Raw genomic sequence first — 19,183 nt, forward strand, 5'->3', positions numbered from 1 at the left:
AAAAGTGGAAAAGACTTTAAGTGTCCAATAATGACAAAAGAGTTCAACGAACACGGTACGTCTATGTATAGTATAAAGTATCGGTGGTCTGGGGAACATTTTTAACGACACATGATAATGCCGTGTATGACATCATCTTCTGCTTCTAAAATGCTCATAGGGTAAGATCTCAGCTGTATGAAAAGAAGGAACTCCTTAATAACAAGAAAACGTTAGGAATAGACTGTTTATAAACAAAGCCCCTACGAAAGAAAAACCAAACCAAACCAAACCCAACTTTTACAACCCAGCAGAGGCACCTTTGTATTGAATCACAAATCATACTAAAGACACGGGATTTCATGAAGCCAATCAAAGTGACACTTGGGGAACAGATGGAATTGGGAGAAGGGCAAGTCATCAACATGGAAGGCTCTGGCAGAAGAAACACACGGATGTATACACAGGAGAGTTCCCGAGAAGGGCAATGATCAGATTACTGATGGATTCAGAAAGAGACCCTTAGGAAAACCGATGCAACCTGGAATTATTTTTCTCTCATGCAAAAATGACCCTCGGTGATGGTGCTGTCAAACACACAATGCTGTTGAACAACAACTTTAGACGTTTCGACCAAGGAAACCCAGTTAACACTTGACTCATTCTTCATTCATTCTAAGAATTGGGACACATTTGCAATAACAACCAACGTTTCGTCAAATACAAGTTGATGTAAATGGACTGCCACGATTTGTCTCTTTTTGCAACGTAATGTCTCAAACCAACATTTATTCTTTAAAAAGATTTATTTATCTGAGAGACAGAGAGAGAGAACGTGAGCACACCTGCACTCAAGTGGGGGAAGGGGCAGAGGGAGAGAATCCTAAGTAGGCTCCACACCCAGCGTGGACCTGACATGGGGCTCAATCCCACGACCCTGAGCTTAAATCGAGAGTTGGATGCCCAACTGACTGAGCCACCAGGTGCCCCAAGCCAACCTTTATTCTTACTTCATCACTCGATGCTAAGAGCTACAGTCTCCATGTTTTAAGTAAGCTTTTTCTGGTGCCCACTATCCTTGGGTAAGAGCCGCTCTGGACCTGAGTCTACAGGGGTGGTAGAGACCCCTCCCTGCCTTCCAACAGCATCTCTGCAGAAGGCGTGATTCACACACTCAAGATCAAAGGACGAGCTGAGGAGCTCAGTCTGAAACAAAGGCTGCTGCTTGCTGAGGCCAGAGGGGCCTTCCTCACCCTGGGTGCGCTCCCTGAAGCCTCACTCCGCAGACCTATCAGACACGGAGGCTCTAAGCCTCCCTGGCGAGGTGGACCAGCTCCTTGCCGAGGCGGCCCCTGCAGAAGAGCAGGTGCGGGGCCGACGGGGTGGGTGACAGGTGGGACCTACCCCCCCCCAAGCTGGCCTGGCCACCTGCATCCTGCCATCAAGTTCATACCTGCGCCCGAGGTGCATTCTACTCATTACCCTGACAGCAGCACGGCTAAGAGGTCAGAGCTCTAGAACGTAAGCCCAGCGCGGCCACTTCCCAGCTGTGCGTCTCTCTTCCTGTCTATAAAATCAGAGCAATAGTACGTGTCCTGTTTCTTAGTCTAATATTACTGTACTATAATAATTAATAAGTGGTCACTGTTATTACATGAGCGTAATGTTAATTGTGTTTTAAGTGGCTCAGGAAGTAAAACTGATACTGGAGGAAGTCCTGTGTGTTTCTAGCACCCACTGGTGGCATATGGTGGGCCTGACTCAGGGACATGGGACCCCAGCGTGGTGGGCAGAGGGGTAGCAGAAACAACATGGTCAGAAAAACGAGGGTCCCAACTCTGGCAATACTGCAGCCACCCAGCGTGGGTCAGAGGCGTGAACGTGCAGAAAGGAGAAAACATGTTCCTCACACATCTATTTCTTAGATGTTAAGTCACCGTATTTTGAGGATAATAACGACCGTGGCAGGAAGACGGGTAACACGAACAGCGCTGTTCTAACTGAGCACTCCCCAGGAACCAGACCCCGTGTCACGATACTGGCTTATCTTATCCGATCCCCACCAACACCGGAGACGTTACCACGCCTGCTTCCCACCTCTGGGACCTCCATGAGCAACTCCACCTCCAGGGCTCCAGGCCGCTCGTCGGGGGCTGCTCGTGCAGAGGCCGTGCTGACAAAGAGCATGGCCGTCGGCAGACCCTAAGTAACAGTAAGACTGAACGTGAGCCATGGCCCTCAAACACCTGGTTCATCTTTTCCCTTTTTCAGGAGAAAAGCTGCTCTGTTTGGTGTCTGTGACGTGGCTTCTGGGAGGGAGTGAGGCTACAGCCCTGAGGGAGACACAAGCGCAGACCACGAGGCCCCACCCTGGCGGGGTTGCCCCACTGGACCCTCGTGGGCAAGGCGGCATCACACCTGCCCTTGACCGTGACCCCTTCCACCCGCGCAACATTACTGCAGGCAGCTCCTCACCTGGCCGCCCACTGGTGCACAGACCAGTGCCCTGTGGAAAAGATACAGCTGCGAGCAGCTCTTTCCTTTCCTCTTACCTGTCTGTAAGTTCAATTTAGAATGGACTCAGAGCCAGAGAGCGTCCGTGTGCCGGTCTCCTCACCTGTGCTGCACACAGGGTCACGGGCTCGTGAGGAGGGGCACGGAGTGCCATGTCTGCACTAGGAGGCTTGTCCAAGGGGGTGCCGTTTGTTCACTTCCAACGGAATCATCCATATGCAAACATTTTTGTTAGTCAAATTAAAAAACAACAACTATAAACCTAAAGCAATTTCTAGCTTATTTTAAAGAACAGTATTCTACGTTCTCACTTATATCGTTGGCCATAGTGGGGGCAAATGTCTCTTAAATGCAAGCAAGTCCAGTAACTAAAACTACATGAACTAGTATAGGAAGTAAGTTAGAGTGTCTAGCTAAGCAAGGGATATTTCAATTTCACAAAGGCATCCCACTGCTCATTTGAAAGTGACACTAATTGGTATTTTTAAAATATGACCTAAAAAGAGAGGATATAATATTTTGATTCCGTAAACTTAAACAGTCACTATGGTTTCCCATGCACTGTGCCTCCTTTTTGAAATGTCGCAATGGGATTTTTCAACAAAACTGGTCATTTTCAATTTAAGCGTGGCAGCCACAATACCAGAGGAGAGACCTCTGTCTGTTCCGCTCCTTCCTACCCTCAGTGCCTCGCCCAGGGCCCGTGCCACGTGTTGAACGAATAAATGTTGACTTAACTCTGGGAACCGGCAGCACACGCTGAAACGCGCCAGATTCTCGGTTTATAAATATTTACAATCAGGACTTGATTTCGACTTTAATGAGCCCAACTGTTAAGGATACCTCCGAAGTGAGAAATGTAATCTATCACTTCCCGCCAGATGCAGCCTCGGCATTTGGTCCTTTATCTGGGTTTGTGGTGAACGAGGCACAGACATCAGATGGAGCGGGATGTTTTATGGTGGACTGATCAAAACAGAAAAGAGACCCAACCTGGGAACATGAATTTGGGACCAAATCTAAATTTAAGAGGGTAAAATTCCTCAAGCAGATAGGCTCCCAGAAACTCCAGAGTCTACGGATGCTTCAAAAAGGGTAGTTTAGGAGGTCTTGCTTGAGAGTTGATTAAAAAAAACAACCACTAAGATAGTTTCTTAAAATGCATTTTAAACAGAGGGCATTGTGAGGGTGTCTGGGTGGCTCAGTCGTTGAGCATCTGACTCTTGATTTAGGCTCAGGTCGTGCTCTCACAGTCGTGAGATCAAGCCCCCTGTCGGGCTCCGCACTCAGCACACAGTCTGCTTGAGATTCTCTCTCTCCCTCTGCCCCTCCCCCTGCTCGTGGGCGCTCTCTCGCTCTTTCTCTCTCTGTCAATAAATAAAATCTTTAAACAGAGTGCATCACAAGATGACCGCCACTGTCTTGAGGACACACTGGCCAGATTCAGAACACCTGACTACGAAATTATACCCTCACAGGTGTGTTTACCAACATTAACTGACGTGCTGTGTGCTTTAGAAAAAGTAATGAGGAGTCAAATTCTATCACCAAATTCCACAGGAATTTTCCATCTAGTTGAGTGCTTTCCCCCTTTTAAACTAGTACCCCCTTTTTGATAAAACTAAAAATAACATGTATTCCTCATCCGCCCTGAAAAATCTCAGACTCCTTGAGACACAGTCTGTCTTCTTGCACATCCCAGGAGCTAAGAGACGTTCTGTCTAGCTTCACTTCCTGCAGTTTGTATTATGAAAAGAGTTGCTAATTCCTTTCTTTCTCAACTTACAAAGTCTCGCTAGCAAACACGCCTCTCCTTGCTTGGAGCTTCTCTTGCACCCCCTCGCGAGCAGACTCTGCCCCTCCTGCCGGCACCCCAGGATGAGAAGAACGAAAGCTAGACCAGCGTAAAGCAGATGTGCCTGCCATGCGAGGGCTCGCGATCTAACGGCTGGGTCATCTACCAACCAACAACCCTGCATGGAGCACATCCCATGTCCCCGCCTCACTTTATCTGCTGCTCACACCAACCCTGTGAGGTTGGGACCAGGAGCCCCATTTAACAAGTGGAAAACTAAGGCAGAAAGATGTTCAAGCAGCTTATGTGAGGCCACGTGGCAGGGGGAGTGGCACCAAACAATTTGAATCCAGGTCTGTCTGAAGCCCAAGCCTGCCTGCTGCCCTGTGATGTGATAGGGCCTCATCCCGCCCGCCCACACGTCACCCCTGCACCCCAAGTTCTGCCTCACCCACAGGCTACCTGTACTATCATTTACCGAATATTCTTCTCTGACTTGAAGAGCTAGTTACATTTTTTTCTAACACATGCTGAAAACAGACACCCACATATTAGATTTTAAGTGCCCCCATGTCACCTTCCGCCCTGAACCCCCACATCATGTCATGAGCCTCCAATGAAACGTGCCTTGTCCAGGCGTGCCGTCCACTGAGGAACCTGAGGCTTGCTCTGGACAGACCCTTCAGTGAGTCAGGCAGCTGCCACAGTGGGGTCACCAGAAGCATGCACACCGTGGACACAGCCTCGGGGGAGGGCACGGGTGTCACAAGTAACAGGAAGATTTCTCTACGCCGAGGGTGGGTAAAGTATGGCCTGCAGGCCCACGCCTGATTTTGTAAATACAGAGTTTTGCTGGAACACAGCCATGCCCGTTTGCTTACATATGTCTGTAACTGCTTCCACGCTACAAAAGCAGAGCTCAGTGGTTGCTACAGAGACCACAGGCTAAAACGTTTACTATGTGACCCTTTGCAGAAAAAGTTTACCGACCGCTGCACTAGGTGACACATTTCCCATCCAAAAGTCAGTTGGCAAACACCAAACCATAGGTAATACGGACCTTACTTATGATTCTGATTCTGCTGGTAAGTATGTGAATCAAATTTAATTCCATTCCACTTAACCAGTATTTATTTATTGACGGGGCTACTACACGAGTCTTGGCGAGGGGCTGGGCTTACGGAGGCAAACAAAGCTGGGACTCCATTTCTTGGAGGAATCAGAATATAAACAAATAATCTCAATACAACTCAGTAAGACATTAGAGTAGGATCTGATGTTTTATTTTTCCTATAAGTGGATCCTGGAAACCTGACCTTTTTGTTCTGTAAAACTTTGAAATTCTAAAACCGTAACCATGGGCTAAGATTAAGATCTCTTTCTCTCTAGTTTTTTTTTTTTTTTAAGCATAAATACTGGAGATGAAACTACTTTTGTGAAATTACTCATTAACTTTTGCAGGAAAGATCAACTTATTGGAAGTTTCTGTAATTGCCAAATTCACTCTGGGCTCCCGACTACACAGTTCTCATTTCTATGTTGAGAATGGAAAAAGGAAAAGGTACCGAGACATCAGGGGAGACCGGGGTCAGTTACAGAGCCAGACTTTTGTTTTTTAAGATTGAGTTTTTAAATTGGAATCCATATTAACTGGGTCACATATTAACCTTTTGCTGAAAAAGGCATGAGGGACAGAGACAATGGCTGGGTTCAGCCACGATTTCATTATCTACTACCTGTCTTTGCAACTCAACTAGGTATCAGGTGAATTAAGGGGAAAACCAATTTCTACATCCCGTGGATGTGATGAAATCGATTATCCTCGGGCAGAGCCAAGGAAGACCGACAGTAAGGGGCACGGCTGTGCACCTGTCCTGCCCTGATAACGGTTTACGTGCGCTGGCTATCGACGCCGCCTTTGTTGCACACAAAGAAGGTTTTTCACCGAGCTTCACAAGTAGAAACAGAATGCGTCCGTTTCTAGGGCAACCTGACTGGGGAGGCTCGCAGGCTTCGATTCATAGAATGCGTCCCCACGCACGTAGTGGCCCATTTGTACGGTAACACCCCTCCTCCTCATTTACCTCATCCCATTTGAAAAATTAATGCAACAATGAGAGATGATTGTTGATGCTCATTATTAAATCATTTATTCATCCCACACAGTGATTCAGAATTATTCATTAAGCTTGCTGGAAGGAAGCAGGGTTTTACCTCCATGGTGGTTTGAGGAGGGATGTGCTCTTTAAAAGGATATTTTGTAACAACACAATTATCATAATTAGAACCTACCCTGATATTCTGATGAGCTTTTGACATATTTTTGAGTACTGGCATTTTAACACAAGGAGATAAATGAGACTGGAACAGTACTAGCGAATAATATTGCTGTGGGGGAAAGCCGGAGGCAACATTAAACAGCAGCATCACCCCCAATTTTACCATGGTCCTTTACTAATGAATCTTACAAAATGTCACTTGAACTTTCGGCTTTCCCAAATGAGCCCAAGAATTACATTTTGTAACCTGAGCACAAGAATGTACATTTTGTACATTTTGTAATCTTTTGCGTTACTGAGTCATGGGTACACACGTTCCCCATGAGAGCCTACCTACCCGTGCTTCCAAACCAAGCAGGTCACTCAGCCCGCCACTGAGCTGGTCCACATCTGGCCTCTGATCTCTTCCCAATGTTGCCCTTGGTTTGTTCTGGGTCTGAAAGGCCATAAAGCAAAGGGCCTGGTTTGATAAGCCGCTAAAACTGACAAGCGACAGCATGAAAGGCACCCATCTCTCCGCTCTTGCCCAGCTGAGCATTAGGCTTCAGGGAAGACCCTAAGGCCAGGGGCCAAGAGGAGGCCTTCTCATACATGAAGGTGCGTGGTGGCTATAGTCAGGGGCCACGGGGGAAGAGAGAAACTGGCTACTGTGTGAACCTGGAAAGCCAGCACGTGGATCAGGGTCGAGGTGCACAAATGGCTTTACCCAAGAACGAGGGGCTTGGATGCTGTGGGGTGTGTGCTTGGCACCTTGAACACACCTTGGACAAGCTTGGCCTGGGAGCTCCGCAAGAGCATGGACCTGGTCTGCTTTGTGCCTGCAGTACAGCGGGTGCTAAGAAATGGGCCGTGTCGCTCCTTCACTCACCGCACAAATAGCGACAAAGTGCTGATTATGAGCTAAGACCCCAGTCAGGTGTCCTGAATGCAGAGACGACCACAGCAGTGTCCCCGCACTCCAGAAACTGAGTCTAGTGGGCGACTGAGATGACTCCCCATGTACAAGAAACCTGAGGAAGAACCCAGGTGGGGCTGGGGGCACCTCACACGGAAGGTGCCGAAGTGGAGTAGCTGGCCAGGTGAAATGGAAGAGGCAGAGACCACGGGGCTATGGGGAAGAGTGGGGAGCTGGCCCTATCTGGGGGTGGGAGGGACCCCAAAAGGAAGGGGTGTTATGGAGCTGCTGCTATGACCCAGATGGCAGCCTCAAGAAGCGGACAGTCTGGAGAGATGCTGAAGGCACTAGAAATATCAGACTGTCGTGGGCAAGGAAGCCCTACTGGAGATGGCTCCGTCAGCGTTCCAGGGCCTGATGTCGTTGAGAGCGGAACAAGACTACGAGCTCCTCTGCTCCGTCTCACGCTGAGCAAGCAAGCTCCTGCTTGTCACTTGGCTTCCCATGCTGCTCTGCCCATGGGAAGAGCCTCTGCTGCTGGGGCTGAGGGGAGGGTTTCAGTCTCGCACTAAATCAGTCAGTTGGCATCCTGGTATAGATATCCATCTGTGAGCTGGGGCAACTGGAACCCACCTCCAAGACACAGACCAGCTCTGGGTGTGCTCACAAATCCCTCCTGGGCCTGCAGGGCTGCGGGCCTGACGGGGACGTGGACAGTGCATCCTGAATACAAGGCCAGGCTCCTGGTGGGCGGGCAGCAGGTGTCCCCCAAGGGGCTGCCCTGTTAGAGCTGTGGGCTCTCTCTCTGTAAGTGTCTACAGGTCTCAATATCTGGGGGAGCCTGTGGGCTGCATGTGCTCCGATGATGACGGGAAACCCAGAACCACACGCCACTCAAGAATGTGGCTGACAGGAGCAGAGAACAAAGAGCAGTCACGGGGACCGCATTTGCATCATTTAACATTTGATATGAAAGGAATCATTTCACTGGCATTAAATGTTCTCCCTGGCATTATTCTCTGTTACAAAATAGTCTCCATGGTGGTGCTGATGCCATCTTGACACTTCATTTCCTTGTCATCGAAATGGTGTTCTGCACCAACTCAAGCATGGCATGAAATTTCAAAGACCTCAATAGAAGTTTCCCAACTTCATCTCCATGGAACAGTTGGAAAATGTCTCCAATTATGCAAGCTTTTTGTAAAATGTCTCAAAAATACAGAAGGGCCTATTGTACGTTTCACAAGTAAATGCGAACATATTTAACGCCTAAAGATGAAAAGAAGAGTGTCAAGGCTTTTTTAAAAAATTTTTTTTAAATGAATGCTTGCTACCGGGTCAGGCCACCACCTCCCTCTTCCTACCACCTTACAAATAAATGGATGTATTTAAATGTCTGCAGCATCTGATGAAGTACACTCTGGAAAGATCTGAAAGGAGGCATTAAAACCAAAACAAGAGACACGACAGTTGTCAGAACGGGAATCCTGCCAAGTCGCTGGCCACGCAGGGAATCGGCTGAGAACGACCCCTTTCTCACAAGAGCAACACTGCAGGTGCTGCCAGGAGGGGAGATGGAGGGTGTGCGGACCAGTACGCCATCGTGTGCGTGTGTGTGTGCACATGTGTACACACGCGTGTGTCAAATACCTGATTAGCTGATAACTGACAGTGGGCTAAACCAGACTAAATACATTTCTCTCTCCTGGTTCTGGAGGAGAATTCAGTCCTCATCCTACGAAAACTGATGGGGAGGCTCCAGGACCTGCCACGTCCCAGGACGTCCCAGGGTTACATCTGACACTGGCGGAAAGCCTAGCTCTTAAAGATCACCTGCCGGTGAGCAAGTTCCTGCTTCCTAGACATATGAGAAAAGGCGCCCCTGGCATCATCCCTTCTCCTGGGGTCAGTACAGCCACCCTCTGCCCCAGGAACTGCATACCTGCAGGACCCCCATCCTCGGCTGCCAGCAGCTGCCACAGCTTTACTACTTGGTAGGCCAGCGGCTACTGTCATGCTTGACAGGCCCCCGCTCCTTTAATCCTAACAAGCACCCTCTGAGAGAGCTCCTTCTGCTCCTCCTGCTTTACAGATGAGTCCACTGATGCTGGAAGGGCTAGGCAGCTTGTCCAAGGCCACACTGCCAGTGAGGGATACAGCTGGGGTCAGGACCTAGTTCTGTCCAAAGCCCCATCCTCTCTACCCTTCACCAGGCTGCAGGAGGTGGAAGAAGGATCTGGAAGCCTCCCCTCTAGACGGCGCTCCCAGCCAGCCCCTGGGGTCCCGGGTCACTACCTGCTCCGGTAAGCTTGTCGGCCACCTCCTTCCGCACGGACTGGGTGAGGTTGAAGTAGTCGTCGTCCTCGTCCATGCTGCGGAGGAACAGCGGGATGTGCTGGAAGACGATGGCGTGCTGGCACTTGCGCTGGCCCGCGACGCTCAGTTGCTGGTCCAGCCACTGGTCCTGTGCCTGCTTCAAGGCGGGGCATCGGGAGGCATCGTACCAGAACTGGGAGTTGAGAACGAGGAACAGGACACCCCCGACCCAGAAGCTGAAATAGTCGTCCCCCCAGGTCTGCTGGAACTCCGCCACAGTCTCGGGGGTGGGGGTGTTGCCCACGTCATGGTTGCCGCTGACCAGCACCAGCGGGATGTCGCTGTCCACGCCTGCGAGCACCCGCTGCAGGTCCGCAGTCTGCTCCTTCCGCCAGGGCATTCCTGCAAGAGTGAGGGTCATGTCTGAGACGGCCGCGGCTGGCCACGTGTTTATTAACATAAGGTAAGAGAGCACAGCCTAGAAATATACTCACCCCTCACGTGGAACTGCAAACAGCAGCTGTGTGTTAAAAGCAAATCAGTAATTTAGGTGGGAGCCTCTGTCTACCCCTCTTCCCTCAGGATGCCTTGGAAATTCAGTGTCCAAGTGGTCGTCTGACCCAACGTTGCTGACTGAGTGATGATACGCAGTTATTCTAACAGTAAATGTTAGTGAGGTGTCATTTCTTTTATTCAGATGAAAAATAAACATAAATAGTTGTAGCTTTTCCGTCCCATCTCAGTGGGTCATCATGTGCGTCCATATTGTGTGTGGACCCAGCTTTGAACACTAGTCCCAAACCAACTGCTACTTAAAGTTATTCTTACCATACCTGTGGCTTTGCAGACTGGGGGAGCACCCTATGGGGGAAATGCTTAGAATCCGAACGGCCAGACCAACTGGCACATGCATCCTGCCAAATCCCACTCCCCTCACCCATGCAGGGGAAGAAGTACTTTATATTCCATGAACGGTGTGTAAATGTAAGGGCTCAATGTCTTGATATTAAGTGTGTCTCCCCACCCCGTCCCCCCACTCCAGATACACAGGATTCGGTATGGAGATAATGTATTAAAACTCTAATGGATGGGATTTGAAATGACCACTTCAATTCTGGATGTTTTCTGTTGTCTTTGTTTTGTTTTTTAAGCTCCTCTGTGCTAATTTATTCAACAAATATTTACTGAGTACTGACTGTGTCTAAGGCACTGATTCAGTTGCCGGGGCAAGATGTGAACCAGAGACACAAATCCTTCCCTCCCAGCAAACGATGGACGCACACCGTCCGTATCAGATGCTAATGAAACATTACTGAGAAAAGCAAGGTGGGGAAACGGATAGGATTCCTGCACCACGTCAGTCCTGAGGAACACACTCACCATTATGCAGAGACAGCGTAAGGAAAAGGGTGAGAGAGAAGAGCAGCCCAACTTCCCTAGGGTGATGAAAACTCACCTGAAAAACCTCGCCGTGAGCAGACGAAAATTACACCCAACAGCCCGTGTCCCTCACAAATTTACAAGAAGGCAAAAGGTCTTTACGAAGCAACCGCAGCTAAGAAGGAAGACCTAACGCAGAGAGGAATTCAGTCTAGATGGTCATAAAATAGGCGGGCGTGAAGCAGGAACGGGTAGAAGTGACTCAGGAAAGGGACGGCGGCAAGAGACAAAACTGTTTGAGAACTTGCAACTATAAGAAATCAGCAGTGGCCAGCTCTCCGTTATAGCCAAGGATATGCCCGGTTTACCAAATGTCCCGTGCGAGCTTGTAGAGAATGCGCATTCTCTCAATGTTGACCACGGAGCTCCTTATATCGCCCGTCAATCAAACCTGCGTATGGTGTGATTCAAGTCTCCTGTGTCATTTGTTACTCCCTGCTTTTGGCCGACTGATCCATGTCAGTTTCAGGGAGCCTTGGTTAAGCCTCCGCTGTAACTGTGAACTGATCCGTTTCTCCTTCTAGTTATGCCAAATTTGATGTGCGTTTTACTTTTAGCTATGGGATTACGTACGAGGTCAGAACTTCCACATCTCACTGAAACAGCTTTGTAATTCATTCTAACAAAATAAATAGAAAGAAAGAGGTAGATCCACACTGATACAATAGAAAAATCATTACTATATTAAGTTAAAAAGGTAAGACATGGAGGGAAAAAAATCACGTGGAAATTTTTAAAAGGCTTACACATATTTGCATGTTATAGATAAAACTTCTCCAAAGACACAAAGAGAACTACAACTCTGGTTAAATCTGGGAGATTGTGGTGGAGAGGGAGGGGGACTTTCATATTCGGTTTAAAACCCTTTATACTACATTTTAAAAGTTCCTTCTCTCCTTTTTCCAAGCTTATGTACTATTTACACTTTCTTTTTTTAAAGTGTTTTCTTGGTTTTTTGTTTGTTTTGTTTTTTTAAAAAGGGGCTTTTAGCCCCAGGATCCCACGGTTTGAAGAAGATTCAGGAATGGCCAGTCAGGCAGCTACATTTCCAAGCGATCCCAATTTCTAGGATGAGTGGAATTTGCTTGGAGAAGGTGTCAGCAGCCGACCCCCACAGGGAGAGCCCCTGAGGGGAGCAGCAGATCCTGCCTGGCACCAGGGACCACAAAGCCCCTCCCTCGGCAGTGCTGGGCATTTGCTCACCTCCAGCGTCTGCCTCCTCGCTGGTCTGGGCTGGCCCTGGGGCTCCTGGTTTGAAGGGGCCATGGACTGATGGTGCTTCTTTAGCTGAACCCAGACTGTGGGCATCTGTGTTGACTTCCATAATCCCCTCTAGGACCCTGCTGGTCAGTTCTTTTCCCATGTCAACAAACAGGCAGTATGAATCCTTTATGGCCTTGAACACGATAAACCATTTCAAAGGGACTCCATAAGCCAAGGCCAATTCATCACTACTTTCCTTAACCAGTTCTCTAAAAACCCCAAAGCTGCCGCTAATGTTCCCTTCTTTGCATTCACACTTACTTGGGGATGCTGTGACCCTTAACAACAGCCAATGCTAACCTTACTACGGGCCAGGCACTGCTCTAAGAGCTGTACTCATATTAACTCGCTGGGACAGCCAGTGGGGGCGTCAGGATTTGAACTCACTGTTCCAGCTCAGACCGCTGCTTCTCATTACAGTGACCTGAACAGAAAGGTCCTAGCTTCCTGGGTGACTTCTCTCAGCTGTCCTGATCCACAGGACATCGATTTACAACACACTGGGGTCCACAGTGTCTCCCATTCCTGATTTTCAAAGGGCATTTCGTCATGACGCTTCATATGCTGACTGAGTCAGACACAAAGAATGTTCAATTACCTGATGACCGTGAGGAAAAAAGCACCTCAAAAAAAAGGCTTACTCAAAACTTGGAAAGGAGACCTTGTCTACAAGCAATCTACAGGGAAGACCTGTGAATTACACACAGTAAGAGGATGTTTGTTTCCAAACTTCAGTGGGAACCTGCTTGGGGGAAGTCACAAATATCCCCCAATAACCTGTTTAAAAAAAGATGAAACCCATCTTCCCAGGATCCCCTCAAATATGAGCCTCTCTCGTGAGGCTTTTCCAGAACTTTCTGTACCCCTCACGTGGAGGCATGGTGTGGAGATGGAGTCTAGGACACCTGGCTTTGGTCCTTGGCTCTTGCCCCTTACAAGTCATTGGCCTTGGTGAGTCACTTGGTTGCTCTGAGCCCTGGTCTCACTGTGTGTGAGATGAGAACGATAGGCTCCATACCTCAGAGGGCAACTGTCAGGATTCATACCAAGATAATGATTTCCAGAGTTCGACTTGAACAGGGATGCAAAAACGTTAGCTGTCTTCCCTCCACTCCTACACCCGAATGTACTGAATTCTCCCTTTCTGACTGGTGACTCACAGTGTGCACACAGCAATCAATAAATCACTTCTGAAGGAAAGAAAACATTCCCTAGGGATATAAATAATTTTTAGGTAAGAATTTAAAAGTGAAGGAGTAACTGCTCAATTACAAAAAGCCAAGGTGAAGGAAAACATTTACATTATTTTCAACATACTTTCATTTGTGTAGATCAGAATTTCTTTAAGGTCAGAACATCAATAATCCCTTAGTATTATTAGCATAGCTGATAGTACATCTTAGCACAGTTTCCTAAAGAAATCATAATATTACAGCAAAGGACAAAGGCAAACCTAACTAGCATCAGGAATAGAAAAAATGTTAACTTGGCCAAGGATATAGAGTTTCCATGAGTTTCTTACGGGATCAAGTGGGGCTCTGCACTTCACAGGAAGGACAGAAAGAGAGGCAGGGAAAGAGGAGAGGGCTTTGGTGAAGGAAGAAAAACTGCAAGAAATGACTCAGAAGACAGAAGGCGATTCCATTAAAATTTTAGAATTATATGTTCTAGTTCTGTGAAAAATGGTATTTTGATAGGGATTGCATTAAATCTGTACATTGCTTTGAGTAGTGCGGACGTTTTAACAATATTGGCTCTTCCAATCCATGAGCATGGAGTATCTTTCCATTTGTTTGTGTGAACTTCACAGAACTAGAACAAATAATCCTAGACTTTGTATGGATCCACAAAAGACCCTGAATAGCCAAAGCAATTTTGAGAAATAAGAACAAAGCTGGAGGCATCACAATCCCAGACTTCAAGTTATATTACAGAGCTATAGTAATCAAAGCAGTTTGCAACTGGCCCCACATAGATTAAGGGAACAGAATAGAAAATCCAGAAATAAACACACACTTCTATGGTCAATTAATCTATGACAAAGGAAGAAAAGAATATACAATGGGAAAAAGACAGTCTTTTCAACAAATGGTGTTGGGGAACCTCGACAGCTACATGCAAAGGAATGAAACTGGACCCCTTTCTTACGCCATACACAAAAATAAACCCAAAATGGATGAAAGACCTAAGTGTGAGACCCGAAACCAAAAAATCCTAGTAGAGAGCAAAGCAGTAATTTTTTTGACATCGGCCCTAGCAACATTTTTCTAGATATGTCTCCGGAGCCAAGGAACACAGAAAGCAAAGTTAAACTATCGGGACCACATCCGAATAAAGACCTTTTGCACAGTGAAGGAAACCATCAACAAAACAAAAAGGCAATCTACTGAGTGGGAGAAGATATTTGCAAATGATACATCTGGTAAGGGGTTAAGATCCAAATTATATAAAGAAGTTATACAACACCAAAAAAACCCCCAAATAATCCCAATCAAACTGGGCAGAAGACCTGAACAGACTTCCAAAGAAGACGTCCAGATGGCCAGTAGACACGTGAAAAGATGCTCAACATCACTCATCGTCAGGGAAACGCAAATCAAAACCACCATGAGCTACCACTTTACACCTGTCAGAATGGCTAAAATCAAAAAGATAAGAAATCACAAGTATTGGTGAGGATACAGAGAAAAAGAAACTCTCCTGCACTGTTGGTGGGAATGCAAACCGGTGCAGCCACTGTGGAAAACAGTATGGAGGTTCCTCAAAAAATTAAAACTAGAAATACCACATAACCTAATAATTCCACTACTGGGAATTTATCCAAAGAAAACAGAAATACTAATTCAAAAAGACATATGCACCCCTAGGTTTTTGGAGTATTATTTACAATAGCTAAGATACGAAAGCAACCCAAGTGTCCACTGACCGATGAATGGATAAAGAAGATGTGGTACACAAACATACACACACGCACACACGCACGCACGCACACACACACACACACACACACACACACACAGAGGAATATTACTTAGCTATAAAAAAGAATGAAATCTTGGCATTTGCAACAACATGGATGGGCCTAGAGGGTATTACGCCTCTAGGCATAATGAATTAAGTGAATTCATTATGTGAATTAAGTCAGTCAATGAAAAGACTTATACGATATGATTTCATTCATATGTGGAATTTAAGAAAACAAGTGAACGAACAAAAAAAGAGACAACTGAAAAACCAGACTCTTAAATACAGAGAACTGGTGGTTGCTGAGGGGAGGTGGGTGGGGAAAAGGGTGAAACAGATAAAGGGAATATGACCACACTTATTGTGATGAGTACTGAAAAATGTATAGAATTGTTGAATCACTATACTGTATGCCTGAAACTAGTATAACATTGCATTTTAACTATATTTGAATAAAAGACAAAAAGATGAGAGGAGGAGGACTGCTCTGGGCGGGTCTCCAAGGTGGAGAAGGGGCATCTGCTGAAAAGTGGGTAGTGAGAGAACATGGAGCCCGATGTCAGCACACATCTGCTGACTGATGAGAAGAACTCTGATGAGATCGGGCACGTTCAGGATGGTATGGCAGTAGACTAATGAGAAGAACTCTGGATGGGACTGATGGGAGCAGCGTGGAAAGCTGTGACATGTTCAAAATATAAATATTTAAAATTTTCTACATATAAGGAGTTTAAAATAAAACCAGGAGGTAAAAAACATTATAAAGACAACTACAAAATAGTTATTTATCATTCATTAACTTTGAATTTTTAATAAGATGGGGTACCATGGAATGTGTAACGTATTACTTCAGTATTTATTAAGGCAGAGATGATTATCTTCTTGTTTTGAGAATAGTCTTAAAACACACTGTCTGATAAAATCTCTTAGCAAACTTAGAAGAGAAGTAAACATCCTTAACCAGATAAAGTATATCCACATAAACTCTGCAACTAATGTCACGCTTAATGGTGAAAGACTGAATGCTTTCCCCCTAGGACTGAGGACAAAGCAAAGATGTCTGCTCTTACCATTTCCATTCGGCATCGCACTAGAAGTTGTGGCCAGTGCAGTAAGGCAAGAAAAAAGAATAAGAAGCATACAGATTGGAAAAGAGAAAAAACTGCTTGTTCTCAGAAGACACAACTGTCTTCATAGAAAACCCACCCCCCAAAATCTATTTTTTTAAAGACTGATTGATTGATTGATTGATTGATTTGAGACAGCCAGTAAGAGAGGGAACACAAGCAGGGGGAGTGGGAGAGGAAGAAGCAGGCTCCCAGCAGAGCAGGGAGCCCGATGCGGGGCTCAATCCCAGGACCCCGGGATCATGCCCTGAGCTGAAGGCAGACACTTAATGACTGAGGCACCCAGGCGCCCCAATTTTTTAAAAAAAATTTCTAGACTAATAAGGCGGATTGGCTTAGTTGCTGGATACAAGGTCAATATATAAAAATTAATTGTATTATAGACTAGCAATGGAGAATTGGAGGTTAAAGAGAAATATCTGAAAGATACTTAAGGGGTAGAAACAATGGGAGTCCTTGTATTCGTTACAAGAAGGAGAGAAAGGAGTCGAAAATCATTCTCCATGTCTCAGCAGCTGGGAGGTTAGTCATATCATTTATTGACATGGAAAAGACTGGGGAACAAATAGATTAGAAGTAAAAATCGAAAGCTGTTTCAATATAAAAACTGCCATACTGACATAGACACAAGCAACAAAAGGAAAAAGCAGACAAATGGACTTTCTGACAGTTAAAAACTTCTGTGCACCGTAAGACGTGAGTATCAACCACGGAATGGGAGAAAATATTTGCAAATCATACATCAGGTATGGCATTAACATTCAGAATATACAGAGAATTCCTAAAACTCAACAACAGATTAGGGCTCCATCTTCTGAAGGGAAAATGACACGGTGCTTCAGTTCAAGTACATCTCAGCCAAAAGTGGAGGCAGATACCATAAAACCCGAGGGCTTACCTGCCAAGCTCAAAACACCATGATAAACATATTTTGTTTTCCCCTTTGGGGATTAAGGAGAACAGAAGTTGCCTCCAAGCCTCAGAGAGTATAACCCGGCTACAGAAAAAAACAGAACAAGAAACAAACAGCGAACCCACATGTTTCTATTCCCCTTTAACCATCCCCATCCCCGGCAAGCAAAACGTAGTGACAGCAGAATTCCACCTGGAAACTACTGAAGAAAACCATCCACCTCTGAGACCTTCACAACATTTTCTCTTCTCTGTGGAGGCTGTCCGAATAACAGATGCTATGAATAGATTTCAACACTGCTATGAATCTATTTACTGTTTCAGTAAGAAGATTTTCTTCTTCTTTTTTTTTCAACAAGCAAACCAATGTTCTCTGTAGCAAACCAACAAGGAAGGACGTTGCTTACAGAAAACAAGACTTCTATATTCCCCCGTCCCTGTAGACACTAGAACTCAAACGAGAGCTGATGCTAATACACTCAACCACCACCAGGAAAATTTAAAGTAAACAGCGCGGCAACCTTAGCAAGCACAGAACCCATCCGGTGATGTAACGGGCTGTTCATTCCAGGGGACCTAGAGTGGACTTCTTGGTTCGACGCAGGCAGCGGTGGAAAGAACAAAATCAATATGGCGCTCGAGGAAGCACACTCTGAGCAGTTACTTGAAAACCAAATGATTTCTCCAGCTGAGGCCGGGGCACGACAGGAGGATGAACCAGTGTGTGACGGGGACGGATTTCCTGTATGGAAGACGGCTGCGGTATGCAGTCAGATCCCTTCACACCTGCACAGTCGTCTTGGCCTGCCCTGGCTCCCTGGGGCTTGCTTCTGCCTGGGATTTCACATGGCCCCAAGGGCCGGCTGTGCGGTGAGCAGCGGTCTTCAGGAGCATTTCCTTTGCGCCGTGAAGATATTTGGTAGATAGGTATGAATTTGGTCTAATTTGGGATTGGCTGAGTGCAGAAATTGCTGAGAAGACACTGGGATATACACGGAACACCCCTCTCTTGTCCCTCCTCTAGCTAATGTCAGCAGTGGGTTCTCTGCTGGGCAATCCCAGAACTCTTCTTCCTCAGCCCAAGCTTTCTGAGAAGAAACAAAGGTTCAGCAGCTTCTCCATCCAGCTACAGTCCAACTCCTCCTCCTCCTCCTCCTCCTCCTCCTCCTCCTCCTCCTCCTCCCCCTCCTCCTCCTCCTCCACACACACACACACACACACACACACACACCCCATTCCTCTGATGTCTCTAAAGTCTCTTTTCCTAACAGCTATAGGCAAGTTTGGGGTAAGTAAAGGCATGGCTTACTGCTTACTCTGTGATGCAGCAACGGGTAGCTTCATCTGCCTGTTACGGGCTGAAATGCTTCCTCCCAAACTCGTACACTGATATTCTAACCCTAATAACTGCATACGGTATACTGGCCCTTTGTCCTGATACTGGGAGAGCTGACCCTCTGTCTTCCTCTTGAATTCCTCTTTACCTATCCTTCCCGCATCACAGCAAAGGCAAGACCATGTTTCTTCTCCCCTGGTTGTAGCTCACCACCTACGGTGGCCCCCTTGCTCCCATGATTGCCCCTCTGCAATCCGTCCTCACAGCCAGGTCACCAGCCTGTTAAGCTGCTCACCTCGCCCAATCACAAAGTTCTCCAGGGTTCAGATACTTTTTTTTTTTTTAAAAGATTTTATTTATTTG

The 19,183-nt window shown here is 46.6% G+C and overlaps 1 protein-coding gene across 3 annotated transcripts in view; it reads right to left on the bottom strand.

The window, feature by feature from the left end:
• CPPED1 (calcineurin like phosphoesterase domain containing 1) overlaps nt 1–19,183 on the bottom strand; it is a 200,549-nt gene that overhangs the window by 122,287 nt on the left and 59,079 nt on the right. For all 3 annotated transcript variants that reach the window (XM_044391581.3, XM_057315400.1, XM_026520301.4), the window contains exon 3: nt 9,758–10,180. In XM_044391581.3, the coding sequence (XP_044247516.1) occupies nt 9,758–10,180 (423 nt within the window). The remainder of the gene's footprint in view (nt 1–9,757; nt 10,181–19,183) is intronic.

Source organism: Ursus arctos, unplaced genomic scaffold (genome assembly GCF_023065955.2).
Source record: "Ursus arctos isolate Adak ecotype North America unplaced genomic scaffold, UrsArc2.0 scaffold_2, whole genome shotgun sequence".
NCBI lineage: Eukaryota > Metazoa > Chordata > Mammalia > Carnivora > Ursidae > Ursus > Ursus arctos.